This window comes from Lutra lutra, chromosome 8 (assembly GCF_902655055.1).
Source record: "Lutra lutra chromosome 8, mLutLut1.2, whole genome shotgun sequence".
In the NCBI taxonomy this organism is placed as follows: Eukaryota; Metazoa; Chordata; class Mammalia; order Carnivora; family Mustelidae; genus Lutra; species Lutra lutra.
The window spans coordinates 122,770,511-122,785,319 of record NC_062285.1 but is presented as its reverse complement, the minus strand read 5'-3'; the positions used below and the strand labels follow the sequence as shown (position 1 = coordinate 122,785,319).

Here is a 14,809-nt window from a genome sequence, read left to right as displayed (position 1 = left end):
TACCTTTTTTTTTTTTAAATTCCCACCTCTGTCCTTTGTGCTTTGAGGCACCATCCACTTGTCTCTAGATTTGAACACATAAACTTTCCTTTTAATCCAAGCCTCTTGCTCCACATTTATGTAATCTTGAGTAAATCCCTTTAACCCTCTAAGCCACTGTAGTTGTGACTAGTTAGGGTACGTAATGCTAGCTGCCACAACAGTCAAACCCAGAATCTCAGCAGTTTAACATAAAAGAGGCTTAATTCAACTTCTCATAAAGCCCAGTGTGGTTGAATGACCCTCACTCATCTTACAACTACATCTTTTGAAGAGTAGGAGTGGCATAGAGACTGATTAACAGTCATTTGGTCAGGATTAGTTACATGCCCCCCAATCTAAATGCACATAGGCTGAAATAAATGAAAAAGTATACTTATGATTTCATTAAGCCCTAAAATGATGCGCAAATGATGCCTTAGAACAGGGTTTTGTCAATGAATGTTTTCTCTAAAGGACAAGACAGTAAATATTTAAAGGGTTGTGAATACTATGGCCTCTGTCACAACTTCTCAACCCTGCCACTGTAACATGAGAACAGCCATAGATAATAAATAAATGAATGGACCTACCTGTGTCCCAGTAAAACTTTTATTTTCAGAAATAAGAGGCAGGTTAGATGTGGGCCACAGATATGCCACAGGCCATAGTTTCTTTCAATCCCTTTCTTAAAGCATGACTAACATGTAATGATTCTCATTCTTCATCTTAGATACTCATAAAACTTTGGGCAATAACTCCCCCATCAGTGTTCCTGGGTAAATGATAAACAGACAGTTCTGAAGAAGCAAATAAGAATACAGTTAGATAATCACTGATCCATGGTTTCTTCTATTCGGGTTTCCATTAGCCTGTCTCCCTTCCTCCATTTATTTATTTGAAGCCATGTTACACTGAGATCATAGCATTCCACTTAAAGAAATAAAGGGAAGTATCACATAGATTTGCATGACCATGTATTAAGCAGTCTATACTGAATCCCAGGAGTAAATGAGCATACATCTTGTATACTTCTGGTATAGGATGGCATATATTTCTGTTTTTTACCAAAACCAAACCAAACCAAAACAAAACAAAAACCTATCCTCTGGCATCTACTCAAGAAAAATCTGTGAGTCACCCTAGACTTCTTAAGATTAAGCTTCTTGTCCAATCAGATTCCAAGACCTAAAGAGCTAACCTTACTAGCATCTCCTAAAGATATCTGCTATCTCCAACCCTGCTGCCACTGCTTTACCTCAGGACCTCACTGTGTCTTGGCTAGAACTCTTTAACATCTTCCTAATTGGTCTCCCTTCCTTTAATCCAGCCTTGACCAATCCATTCTCTAGACTGCTAAAATGAGTTTATTAAAATGCACATCCAACCATGAAATCCTCTTGCTTGGAAATCATTCTGGGGTTTCTTAAAATATTCACATTAAAGACAAAATATTTAACATGGCATTAGAACATTTTATGATTTAGACCCTGCAACCTGTAATATCTCATGGTTTGAAACAACCACTCCCTCACATTCTCTGCACTATAGCCATTATGAACTATTTGCAGTTTGTTCTTTTCTTTTCCTCATCCTCTTTTGTCTGCCTACTATCTGCTTCACTGAGATTCAACTCAGCCATCAATCACCTGCTTATGGGAGCCTTTCCTGATCCCCTCCCTAAAATAGAGGTTTACATTTTATATATGGTGCCTCCCCTTATCATAGCTCTATCACTGTATAATACTGCACTAATGCATAACCCTTGGATTGCTTGTTTCTTCCTTCATGCACCATCCCTTCTCCACTTCAAGTCTATAATAATCTGGAAAACAAGGACAATGTCTTATTAGTCTTATTCCTACCACACTGCTTACCAAGGTATCTGCAATTTAGTATAAACTACACAAATGTTTATAGAATTAATCAATACATCAACAAAAAATAGCCTGTTCACTTTCATGAAATCATGAAAATCATGCAATCATGTTGCATAACAAATTTTGATTTCAATATAATTAGAACTTTGGGTAGTCAAGTTCAGAAACATGTGTTTAAGAAACAGAGGTAGGGGCACCTGGGTGGCTCAGTTAAATGTCTGCCTTCTGCTTGGGTCATAGTCCTAGGGTCCTGAGATCAAGTCCTTCATAGGACTCCCTGCTCAGCAGGGAGTCTGCTTCTCCTTCTCCCTCTGCCCCTCCCCCCACTCATGCCCTCTCTCTCTCTCTCTCTCTCTGCACTCTCTCTCTAATAAATAAATAAAATCTTCTAAAAAAAAGAAACAAAAGTAAATGAAGTTTATGGAAAAAGGGATTTGAGGCGATGGGGTAACTGGGTGATAGGTATTAAGGAGGGCATGTGTTGTGATGAGCACTGGGTTTTAATATGCAACTAATGAATCATTGAACTCTACATCAAAAACTAATGATGTACTATATGTTGGCTAACTGAACATAACAAAAAAATTAAATTAAAAATTAAATTTAAAAATTAATTTAAGTTAAAAATCAGGAAAGTAGAGGGAGGAGTCAAGATGGCGGAGAAGTAGCAGGCTGAGACTACTTCGGGTAGCGGGAGATCAGCTAAATAGCTTATCTAAAGATTGCAAACACCTACAAATCCAACGGGAGATTGAAGAGAAGAAGAACAGCAATTCCAGAAACAGAAAATCAACCACTTTCTGCAAGGTAGGACTGGCGGAGAAGTGAATGCAAAGCGATGGGAAGATAGACGGCGGGGGGAGGGGCTGGCTCCCGGCGAGCGGCGGAGCAACGGAGCAAAATCAGGACTTTTAAAAGTCTGTTCCACTGAGGGACATCGCTCCAGAGGCTTAACTGGGGTGAAGCCCAGGCGGGGTCAGCGCGGCCTCAGGTCCCACAGGGTCACAGAAGGATCGGGGGTGTCTGAGTGTCACAGAGCTTACCAGTATTAGAACAGGGAAGCCGGCTACAGAGACAGAGCCGAGGAGTGACTCTCAGCTCGGGGTTGCCTTGAACCGGTCGCAGGCTCGGTCAGCTCGGAGCGCGGCCAGAGGCCAGGGTGACGGGAGTCATTGGGCGCTGTTCTCTGAGGGCGCACTGAGGAGTGGGGCCCCAGGCTCTTGGCTCCTCCGGGCCGGAGACCAGGAGGCCACCATCTTTATTCCCGTCCTCCGGAACTCTACGGAAAGCGCTCAGGGAACAAAAGCTCCCGAAAAGAAACCCGAGCGGATTACTCAGCGTGGCCCCGGGGTAAGGGCGGTGCAACTCTGCCTGGGGCAAAGACGCTTGAGAATCACTACAACAGGCCCCTCCCCGAGAAGATCAATGGGAAACCCAGCCAGGACCAAGTTCACCTACCAAGGAGAGCGGCGAAATCCAGAGGAGAAGAAAGCAAAGCACGGAACTCATGGCTTTCTCCCCATGATTTTTTAGCCTTGCAGTTAATTTAATTTTTTTTTCTTTTTCAAATTTTTTTTCTTTTTCTCTTCTTCTGCTAAATTTTTTTTTTAACTTTTACCGTTTTCTTTTTTTAACGTTTTTTAAATAGTTTATCTAATATATATATATTTTTCCTCTTTTTATATTTTTTCTTTATCGGCTTTAATTTTTTAATAGTTTCTTTATTTTTCTTTCTTTCTGAACCCCTCTTTATCCCCTTTCTCCCCTCTCACAATTCGGGATCTCTTCTGATTTGGCTAAAGCATATTTTCCTGGGGTTGTTGCCACCCTTTTAGTATTTTACTTGCTCCTTCATAAACTCTTATCTGGACAAAATGACAAGGCAGAAAAATTCACAACAAAAAAAAAGAACAAGAGGCAGTACCAAAGGCTAGGGACCTAATCAATACAGACATTGGTAATATGTCAGATATAGAGTTCAGAATGACGATTCTCAAGGTTCTAGCTGGGCTTGAAAAAGGCATGGAAGATATTAAAGCAACCCTCTCGGGAGATATAAAAGCCCTTTCTGGAGAAATAAAAGAACTAAAATCTAACCAAGTTGAAATAAAAAAAGCTATTAATGAGGTGCAATAAAAAATGGAGGCTCTCACTGCTAAGATAAATGAGGCAGAAGAAAGAATTAGCGATATAGAAAACCAAATGACAGAGAATAAAGAAGCTGAGCAAAAGAGGGACAAACAGCTACTGGACCACGAGGGGAGAATTTGAGAGATAAGTGACACCATAAGACGAAACAACATTAGAATAATTGGGATTCCAGAAGAAGAGGAAACAGAGAGGGGGGCAGAAGGTATATTGGAGAGAATTATTGGAGAGAATTTCCCCAATATGGCAAAGGGAACAAGCATCAAAATTCAGGAGGTTCAGAGAACCCCCCCTCAAAATCAATAAGAATAGGTCCACACCCCGTCACCTAATAGTAAAATTTACAAGTCTTAGTGACAAAGAAAAGATCCTGAAAGCAGCCCGGGAAAAGAAGTCTGTAACGTACAATGGTAAAAATATTAGATTGGCAGCAGACTTATCCACAGAGACCTGGCAGGCCAGAAAGAGCTGGCATGATATATTCAGAGTACTAAATGAGAAAAACATGCAGCCAAGAATACTATATCCAGCTAGGCTATCATTGAAAATAGAAGGAGAGATTAAAAGCTTCCAGGACAAACAAAAACTGAAAGAATTTGCAAATACCAAACCAGCTCTACAGGAAATATTGAAAGGGGTCCTCTAAGCAAAGAGAGACCCTAAAGTAGTAGATCAGAAAGAAACAGAGACAATATACAATAACAGTCACCTTACAGGCAATACAATGGCACTAAATTCATATCTCTCAATACTTACCCTGAATGTTAATGGGCTAAATGCCCCAATCAAAAGACACAGGGTATCAGAATGGATAAAAAACCAAAACCCATCTATATGTTGCCTACAAGAAACTCATCTTAAACCCGAAGACACCTCCAGGTTTAAAGTGAGGGGGTGGAAAAGAATTTACCATGCTAATGGACATCAGAAGAAAGCAGGAGTGGCAATCCTTATAGCAGATCAATTAGATTTTAAGCCAAAGACTATAATAAGAGATGAGGAAGGACACTATATCATACTCAAAGGAACTGTCCAACAAGAAGATCTAACAAATTTAAATATCTATGCCCCTAACGTGGGAGCAGCCAACTATATAAACCAATTAATAACAAAATCAAAGAAACACATCGACAAGAATACAATAATAGTAGGGGATTTTAACACTCCCCTCACTGAAATGGACAGATCATCCAAGCAAAAGATCAACAAGGAAATCAAGGCCTTAAATGACACACTGGACCAGAGGGACATCACAGATATATTCAGAACATTTCATCCCAAAGCAACCGAATACACATTCTTCTCTAGTGCACATGGAACATTCCTCAGAATAGATCACATTCTTGGTCCTAAATCAAGTCTCAACCGGTATCAAAAGATTGGGATCATTCCCTGCATATTTTCAGACCACAATGCTCTAAAGCTAGAACTCAATCACAAGAGGAAATTTGGAAAGAACCCAAATACATGGAGACTAAACAGCATCCTTCTAAAGAATGAATGGGTCAACCAGGAAATTAAAGAAGAATTGAAAAAATTTATGGAAACAAATGATAATGAAAACACAACGGTTCAGAATCTGTGGGACACAACAAAGGCAGTCCTGAGAGGAAAATATATAGCGGTACAAGCCTTTCTCAAGAAACAAGAAAGGTCTCAGGTACACAACCTAACCCTACACCTAAAGGAGCTGGAGAAAGAACAAGAAAGAAACCCTAAACCCAGCAGGAGAAGAGAAATCATAAAGATCAGAGCAGAAATCAATGAAATAGAAGCCAAAAAAACAATAGAACAAATCAACGAAACTAGGAGCTGGTTCTTTGAAAGAATTAATAAGATTGATAAATCCCTGGCCAGACTTCTCAAAAAGAAAAGAGAAAGGACCCAAATAAATAAAATCATGAATGAAAAGGAGAGATCACAACGAAAACCAAAGAAATACAGACAATTATAAGAACATACTATGAGCAACTCTACGCCAACAAATTTGACAATCTGGAAGAAATGGATGCATTCCTAGAGACATATAAACTACCACAACTGAACCAGGAAGAAATAGAAAGCCTGAACAGACCCATAACCAGTAAGGAGATTGAAACAGTCATCAAAAATCTCCAAACAAACAAAAGCCCAGGGCCAGACGGCTTTCCGGGGGAATTCTACCAAACATTTAAAGAAGAACTAATTCCTATTCTCCTGAAACTGTTCCAAAAAATAGAAATAGAAGGAAAACTTCCAAACTCATTTTATGATGCCAGCATCACCTTGATCCCAAAACCAGACAAGGATCCCAACAAAAAAGAGAACTACAGACCAATATCCTTGATGAACACAGATGCAAAAATTCTCGCCAAAATACTAGCCAATAGGATTCAACAGTACATTAAAAGGATTATTCACCACGACCAAGTGGGATTTATTCCAGGGCTGCAAGGTTGGTTCAACATCCGCAAATCAATCAATGTGATACAACACATTAATAAAAGAAAGAACAAGAACCATATGATACTCTCCATAGATGCTGAAAAAGCATTTGACAAAGTACAGCATCCCTTCCTGATCAAAACTCTTCAAAGTGTAGGGATAGACGGCACATACCTCAATATGATCAAAGCCATCTATGAAAAACCCACCGCAAGTATCATTCTCAATGGAGAAAAACTGAAAGCTTTTCCGCTAAGGTCAGGAACACGGCAGGGATGTCCATTATCACCACTGCTATTCAACATAGTACTAGAAGTCCTAGCCTCAGCAATCAGACAACAAAAAGAAATTAAAGGCATCCAAATCGGCAAAGAAGAAGTCAAACTATCACTCTTCACAGATGATATGATACTATATGTGGAAAAACCAAAAGACTCCACTCCAAAACTGCTAGAACTTGTACAGGAATTCAGTAAAGTGTCAGGATATAAAATCAATGCACAGAAATCAGTTGCATTTCTCTACACCAACAACAAGACAGAAGAAAGAGAAATTAAGGAGTCCATCCCTTTTACAATTGCACCCAAAACTATAAGATACCTAGGAATAAACCTAACCAAAGAGACTAAGAATCTATACTCAGAAAACTATAAAGTACTCATGAAAGAAATTGAGGAAGACACAAAGAAATGGAAAAATGTTCCATGCTCCTGGATTGGAAGAATAAATATTGTGAAAATGTCTATGCTGCCTAAAGCAATCTACACATTTAATGCAATTCCTATCAAAGTACCATCCATTTTTTTCAAAGAAATGGAACAAATAATCCTAAAATTTATATGGAACCAGAAAAGACCTCGAATAGCCAAAGGAATATTGAAAAAGAAAGCCAAAGTTGGTGGCATCACAATTCCGGATTTCAAGCTCTATTACAAAGCTGTCATCATCAAGACAGCATGGTACTGGCACAAAAACAGACACATAGATCAATGGAACAGAATAGAGAGCCCAGAAATGGACCCTCAACTCTATGGTCAACTCATCTTCAACAAAGCAGGAAAGAATGTCCAATGGAAAAAAGACAGCCTCTTCAATAAATGGTGTTGGGAAAATTGGACAGCCACATGCAGAAAAATGAAATTGGATCATTTCCTTACACCACACACGAAAATAGACTCAAAATGGATGAAGGATCTCAATGTGAGAAAGGAATCCATCAAAATCCTCAAGGAGAACACAGGCAGCAACCTCTTCGACCTCAGCCGCAGCAACATCTTCCTAGGAACATCACCAAAGGCAAGGGAAGCAAGGGCAAAAATGAACTTTTGGGATTTTATCAAGATCAAAAGCTTTTGCACAGCAAAGGAAACAGTGAACAAAACCAAAAGACAACTGACAGAATGGGAGAAGATATTTGCAAATGACATATCAGATAAAGGTCTAGTGTCCAAAATCTATAAAGAACTTAGCAAACTCAACACCCAAAGAACAAATAATCCAATCAAGAAATGGGCAGAGGACATGAACAGACATTTCTGCAAAGAAGACATCCAGATGGCCAACAAACACATGAAAAAGTGCTCCATATCACTCGGCATCAGGGAAATACAAATCAAAACCACCATGAGGTATCACCTCACACCAGTCAGAATGGCTAAAATGAACAAGTCAGGAAATGACAGATGCTGGCGAGGATGCGGAGAAAGGGGAACCCTCCTACACTGTTGGTGGGAATGCAAGCTGGTGCAACCACTCTGGAAAACAGCATGGAGGTTCCTCAAAATGTTGAAAATAGAACTCCCCTATGACCCAGCAATTGCACTGCTGGGTATTTACCCTAAAGATACAAACGTAGTGATCCGAAGGGGCACGTGCACCCGAATGTTTATAGCAGCAATGTCTGCAATAGCCAAACTATGGTAAGAACCTAGATGTCCATCAACAGACGAATGGATAAAGAAGATGTGGTATATATACACAATGGAATACTATGCAGCCATCAAAAGAAATGAAATCTTGCCATTTGCGACGACGTGGATGGAACTAGAGGGGATCATGCTTAGCGAAATAAGTCAATCGGAGAAAGACAACTATCACATGATCTCCCTGATATGAGGGAGAGGAGATGCAACATGGGGGGTTGAGGGGGTAGGAGAAGAGTAAATGAAACAAGATGGGATTGGGAGGGAGACAAACCATAAGTGACTCTTAATCTCACAAAACAAACTGAGGGTTGATGGGGGGAGGGGGTTGGGAGAGGGGGTGGGGTTATGGATATTGGGGAGGGTATGTGCTATGGTGAGTGTTGTGAAGTGTGTAAACCTGGCGATTCGCAGACCTGTACCCCTGGGGATAAAAATATATGTTTATAAAGCTGTTTAAAAAAAAAAAGGATGAATGAATACCCAAGTTTTGTAGCAACATGGACGGGACTGGACGAGATTATGCTGAGTGAAATAAGTCAAGCAGAGAGAGTCAATTATCACATGGTTTCACTTATTTGTGGAGCATAACAAATAGCATGGAGGACAAGGGGAGATGGAGAGGAGAAGGGAGTTGAGGGAAATTGGAAGGGGAGGTGAACCATGAGAGACTATGGACTCTGAAAAACGATCTGAGAATTTTGAAGGGGTGGGGGGTGGGAGGTTGGGGGCACCAGGTGGTGGGTATTGTAGAGGGCATGGATTGCATGGAGCACTGGGTGTGGTGCAAAAATAATGAATACTGTTATGCTTAAAAAATAAAAAAATTTAAAAAAAAATCAGGAAAGTAAAATTAAACACCAAAAAAATGTATCTTTAGGACTAAACTCTAAGCACAAAGAGATTTCTTTGGGTCTAGTGATTTTTTTCTAATTCCTATTTATTTATAAAGTTTTTCTTTACCTTCACATCCAACTTATTAAAATAATTGTTCATAAAAAGAGAAACAGAAGTAAAGGTGTCATATGTATCAGTTGGCTTGATCTTTATAAAGTTTATGAGAAGGAACATTATACAAATATGGTCCATTGCTTATTTATGACATGAAACAAAATCATAATACAATAAAACAAAACAAAGACGATGGACATAACTGTGTTTCCATTGGAGCCAGTGCCATATTTCATGCCTTTTATTTACTATTACATCATCTAGTAGAAAAAAACATGAATGTGAAATTGAGATTCATTAGCCCCAAGGATAGACATTTGATGAGAAAGTAAGCCTGACATTGCACCCCGATCTTCCATACTTCAGTCACCTGAGTCCTATGTGAGAACTAATTTGAATTCTGCTACTGAGTTGATATGTCATATAATAAGTGACTTGCTTATATAACAATGCCTCTAAACCTCTTTCATAAAAATATTGTAATAGTGAAATAATAAAGCATGGTGTGATAATTGGCACCCTTTATATAAAAAATAAAGAGGCCTTTTCATTATCATTGTATATTTTAGATTATAGACTAAATGATATCTACTTAAAAAAAAACCATGATGAACTGGAAGAAAGAGGGTAGCCTGAATATTTTGCAGAAAAATAATCTATGGAGTACAGTGGTTAAATTATTAAGTATTTGAGGGCAGTGAAAATGTCAGTAAACCAAGAGTTTACTATACTTTGGAGATAGCAAAATACAGTAAATTTTATTGCAAAGAAATTAAAGTTAATCTCTTGTTAATTATTATAATGGATTGTTAATATTTCAGTAATATGAATAAAAATAAGAAAACTTGGATTGATTCTTGGGAAATGCACACAATTCTGAGAGCCCAAAAGACTGCAGTTTTATTTTTTTTTTAAAGATTTTATTTATTTATTTGACAGAGAGATCACAAGCAGGCAGAGAGGCAGGCAGAGAGAGAGGAGGAAGCAGGCTCCCTGCTGATCAGAGAGCCCGATGCGGGGCTCAATCCCAGGACTTTGAGATCATGACCTGAGCCGAAGGCAGCGGCTTAACCCACTGAGCCACCCAGGCGCCCCAAGACTGCAGTTTTAAAGGATAATGTTAGAAGCTCTGCTAGGCAGGAAGAAAAGTGTATATAATTAAAACTATGGGGGAAAAAAACCCAGAAAGCTGCTATAGGGAACAATCCATTACTGGCGAAGGGTATAGATTATATCTGCTATTGCTCCATAATTTAAACTTTTATGTTTAAATTGACTTTTCTTGCTCTTCAGGGATTAATTAAAATCCTTAAAAAAGGAAATCAAAATTCACAACAAATACTGTGTAGATTCTTAAGTCCTGGGAAATGTTCTATATAACTTTTCTTAATTCTGATTATCAAATTCCAGCATATGGTACTTGGGGACAATATCTAAAGCTATCAATTTCTTGGACTATATAGAGAACAAAAAACAGAACTGCCTTAATTATGCTTCAGTGTTGTAAGAGCTCTTTTATTATTAGATTCTTTATCCTTGGGGTCTGGCAAATGCTATATCCTTTTTTTTTTTTTAATGCCATACACTTAACAAATGTTAGTTAAATGAAAGGTGACTTAGAATTGCAACTTTCTGAATTGATTATTAAAAGAAATTCTGTGTACTGTATTTGTACAGTCTTCTGGGGAAACATAACAAAAAGTCCTTACCCACTATGCCAAAATATTTATTCATTAAATAATTTCTTCATTATTTAATTTATCAAGAGATTCTTTAGTATCTCTCTGTGAAGCACAGTATATTTTAAGTATAAAAATCAGATAGATTAACTGATAAAAACATCACTTATATTAAATCAATTGGGAGATTGGGCTGAAGATGAACATGATCATAATACTCTCATCATGCTCATTTATTTTAGCCTAAACAACGAACATCTATTGTGTCTTCTCTGGATTTTCATCGAATGAATCACAACCAAGAATATTTCGAAATCAACACATCTGCAGGGTGTGCAAGCTTTACTTCCAGCCCTCCTGTTAGTCCACCCACCTCTTCTGTGGGAACCACAGAAGTCAAGAACGAGGGAACTGGCCATACAGGTAAAGCAGTTCACTTTGTGCAGCTATATTTTTGAACTTTTAAACCTAAAGCCTTAATGAGATACAGAGGGGTTAAGAGGAATCTTCATATAAATTGCACTGTTTTTGTTCACCTACATGTATAGCAATGTAGGGCATTATAATTTTTGTCAGAGTGTGGATATAATTTTTTTAAATATATTTATGGTCTTTTAGGTGTTAAACGTGTTACAGATAATGATTTAATGCTATTATGGCAGTGAAATAACCAGAGACCTAGAAATGCTCTTTTTCTACTGCTATTTACCCCTCTCCACACAGTGGTATCAACTCATCAATATACAACTTTATTAATAGCTGCTTTGAGGCTACAGAACCCATATCAACCTGGTAAGATTGAGTTGGACACTATGGCCTAAGTGGGCTTTCAATCTACTCAAACCAGTATGAACTTGGAGAGGAGAGGTGTGAGGAAATAGTGCTGGGGGTAAGGGGAAGATTAAGGAAAGTAACCATACCCACTAGTAACTCATATCTGGTTCCAGCCAATCAGATTTGCAAGAAGGGGGCAAGAAGCTAATAACTGGTAAAACCAAATGACTGAAATATAAGAAGTGAGACCTAAAGGATCTCCTACCCTTATATAATTTAAAGTAGGTGAACTATGCTACTACTTTCTGTTAAAGAGATGTGATTTTTAAACCCACTAGATATGATTACTATGAATTTTAGAATCAGAAGGTATCATTTATATGGGTATTCCATGTAACCTTTGTTCAAAATGAGTGTACCAATGATTATATAAATGTATGCACCATACTTAAATCCATTACTCTGACTGTACTTTTAGGAGCACTGATACAAACATTCCAAAAATACAGCAAGAAAATAATTTTTCTCTAGGAAAACTAAGATTTTAAAAATTATGATTAGTGGAAGTGGTGACATTGATATTCTATCGAAGCTATTATCTGACCTTTTCATGGCAACCAGAGTGATATTTATAAAATGCAAATCAAAGTATGTCATTATCATGCATAAAATAATCAGTGGCTTCTCACTGAACTTTGAATAAAATCCAACTCCTCACTATGCCCAAAGAAGTTCAGTATAACCTAGCTCTGACCGGCTCTTTTCATTTTTTTTTTTTCTAAATCCATGTAATTTATTTAGCTCATTTTTTTTTACATCGAAATAGACAAGGGTGAACATTAAAACTGTCATGTGATATTGATCCTGTATGATTTGTGCCAACTGTGTGGTTGGATGTGCAAAGGAATGGGTCACTGGGTATGTCTAGGTTATACTGCATGATATAATTACATTTATCAGTAGCTGTATTTTTAACCAAATGTCATCTTTTTTTTTTTTTCATACTACCTTTAAATTTTATTTTTTATAAACATATATTTTTATCCCCAGGGGTACAGGTCTGCGAATCGCCAGGTTTACACACTTCACAGCACTCACCATAGCACATACCCTCCCCAATGTCCATAATCCCACCCCCTCTCTCCCAACCCTCCTCCCCCCATCAACCCTCAGTTTGTTTTGTGAGATTAAGAGTCACTTATGGTTTGTCTCCCTCCCAATCCCATCTTGTTTCATTTACTCTTCTCCTACCCCCTTAACCCCCCCATGTTGCATCTCCTCTCCCTCATATCAGGGAGATCATGTGATAGTTGTCTTTCTCCGATTGACTTATTTCGCTAAGCATGATACCCTCTAGTTCCATCCACGTCATCGTAAATGGCAAGATTTCATTTCTTTTGATGGCTGCATGATAACTCTGGTATTAAGATGTAGTCAATATATTTGAGATGAGGTAAAATGGGAGGTGGGGAAAAACAATGTCATCAGCAATGGAAAGATATAAATGGATTTGAGACATACAAGGAAATAATCAACAGGTTATGATAACTGATTGAATATATGACAGTAAAGGGGAAAAGTTCAAGGAAGCCTCTAAAGTTTTTGGTTTAAGCATTTTCATCAAATCAGACTGCCATTCCCTGAAATATGGAATATTTATAAGTAAAAAGGGAATGCAGATAGATCATGTAGGATCTAATAGGCCATTATAAGGACTTTGGCTTTTACTCAGAATGAAATGAGGAGTAAATTCAGGTCTTTGAAAAGAAGAATGACATGACCTAACTTCTATTTATGAGGATCACTCTATTGTATTGTGAGTGGATTGAAGAAGGGAAACAGACTGGAAGAAAGAAGGCCAGTTAGAAGGTTATTATAGCATTGCACTAAGATGAGAGATGAAGGCAGCTCAGATCAAAGGTGAAACAGTGGAGGTATAGAGAAATGGATGGAGATTAGACAAATTTTTAAAGTAGATCCAATAGGATTTCATGGTGGAATGGATGTAGTGTATATGAGAAAAAGAAAGAAGGAAAACTTCAAGACTTTTGTTCTGAATAACTGTCATAATGGATTTACTATGAACTGACATGTGAGAGGTTGTCAGAAGAGCAAGTTTGGTGAACAGGGAGAAATATCAGGAGTTCATTTTAAGTTTGAGAAGCCTACTTGAATAGATGTGTTGGGTAGTAGCTGCAGGTCCAGTCTGAAGACACAAATGTGAACATCATCACTATATAGATGATATGGAGTATAGATAGAGGACCAAAAACTGAGCTCAATGAAAGAGGAGATAAATGGCAATACCAGAAAAGGAGATTGAGAAGGAATAACCTGTTAGGTAAGAAAAATCTTCTGATGAGTGTTGTGTTCTGAATTCAGATGAAGAAAGTTATTAAGAGGGAAAGAATGATCAACTCTGTCAAATGTAGCTAACAAGTTGAGTAGAATGAGGACTGAGTCAGAACTGACTAGTGGATTTAACAATGTGGAGGTTACTGCTGACCTTGTCAAGAGCAGTTTGGTTGAAACTGAAAGGGCAAAAACCCAACATAATGGGTTTAAGAAAGAATGGGAGGAGAGGACTTAAAACAAATATAAACTACCTTTTAAAGAAATTTTTTTCCAAGGAGAATTATAAAACTGTGATGAAGGAGGAGAAAGAGAGAATGGGTTCTATTAATCAAGAGGAGAGATTGGCTTTGGACAGGATCATGGGAAACAGGCAAGAAAGATGTTTCTAGTGTGGGTACAAATGCTGGAAAGGGATCCATGTGATGGGAACCTGAAGAATATCTATTATGATAATTTCTATTTTCTCTATTAATGAGAAAGCATCAGCATCAGTTGAGATGAAGAAAGGCAGAGGAGATGTGGAGGCTGAGGAAAGAGAAGAAGGAATGAGAGAGTTGTTTAGAAGAAAGAGACAGTGAATGGAAAAGGGAGATATGATTTAATTGTCTGGCAGCATTAAGAACCTATTCAAGGTTCATGTTCCTGAACTTAAAGTTGG

General features: G+C 38.1%; 1 protein-coding gene across 12 annotated transcripts in view; it reads left to right on the top strand.

Moving 5' to 3' along the window:
- ANKS1B (ankyrin repeat and sterile alpha motif domain containing 1B) overlaps window positions 1–14,809 on the top strand; it is a 1,143,054-nt gene that overhangs the window by 526,150 nt on the left and 602,095 nt on the right. For all 12 annotated transcript variants that reach the window (XM_047741072.1, XM_047741077.1, XM_047741075.1 and 9 more), the window contains exon 12: window positions 11,265–11,445. In XM_047741072.1, coding sequence (XP_047597028.1) covers window positions 11,265–11,445 — 181 coding nt within the window. The remainder of the gene's footprint in view (window positions 1–11,264; window positions 11,446–14,809) is intronic.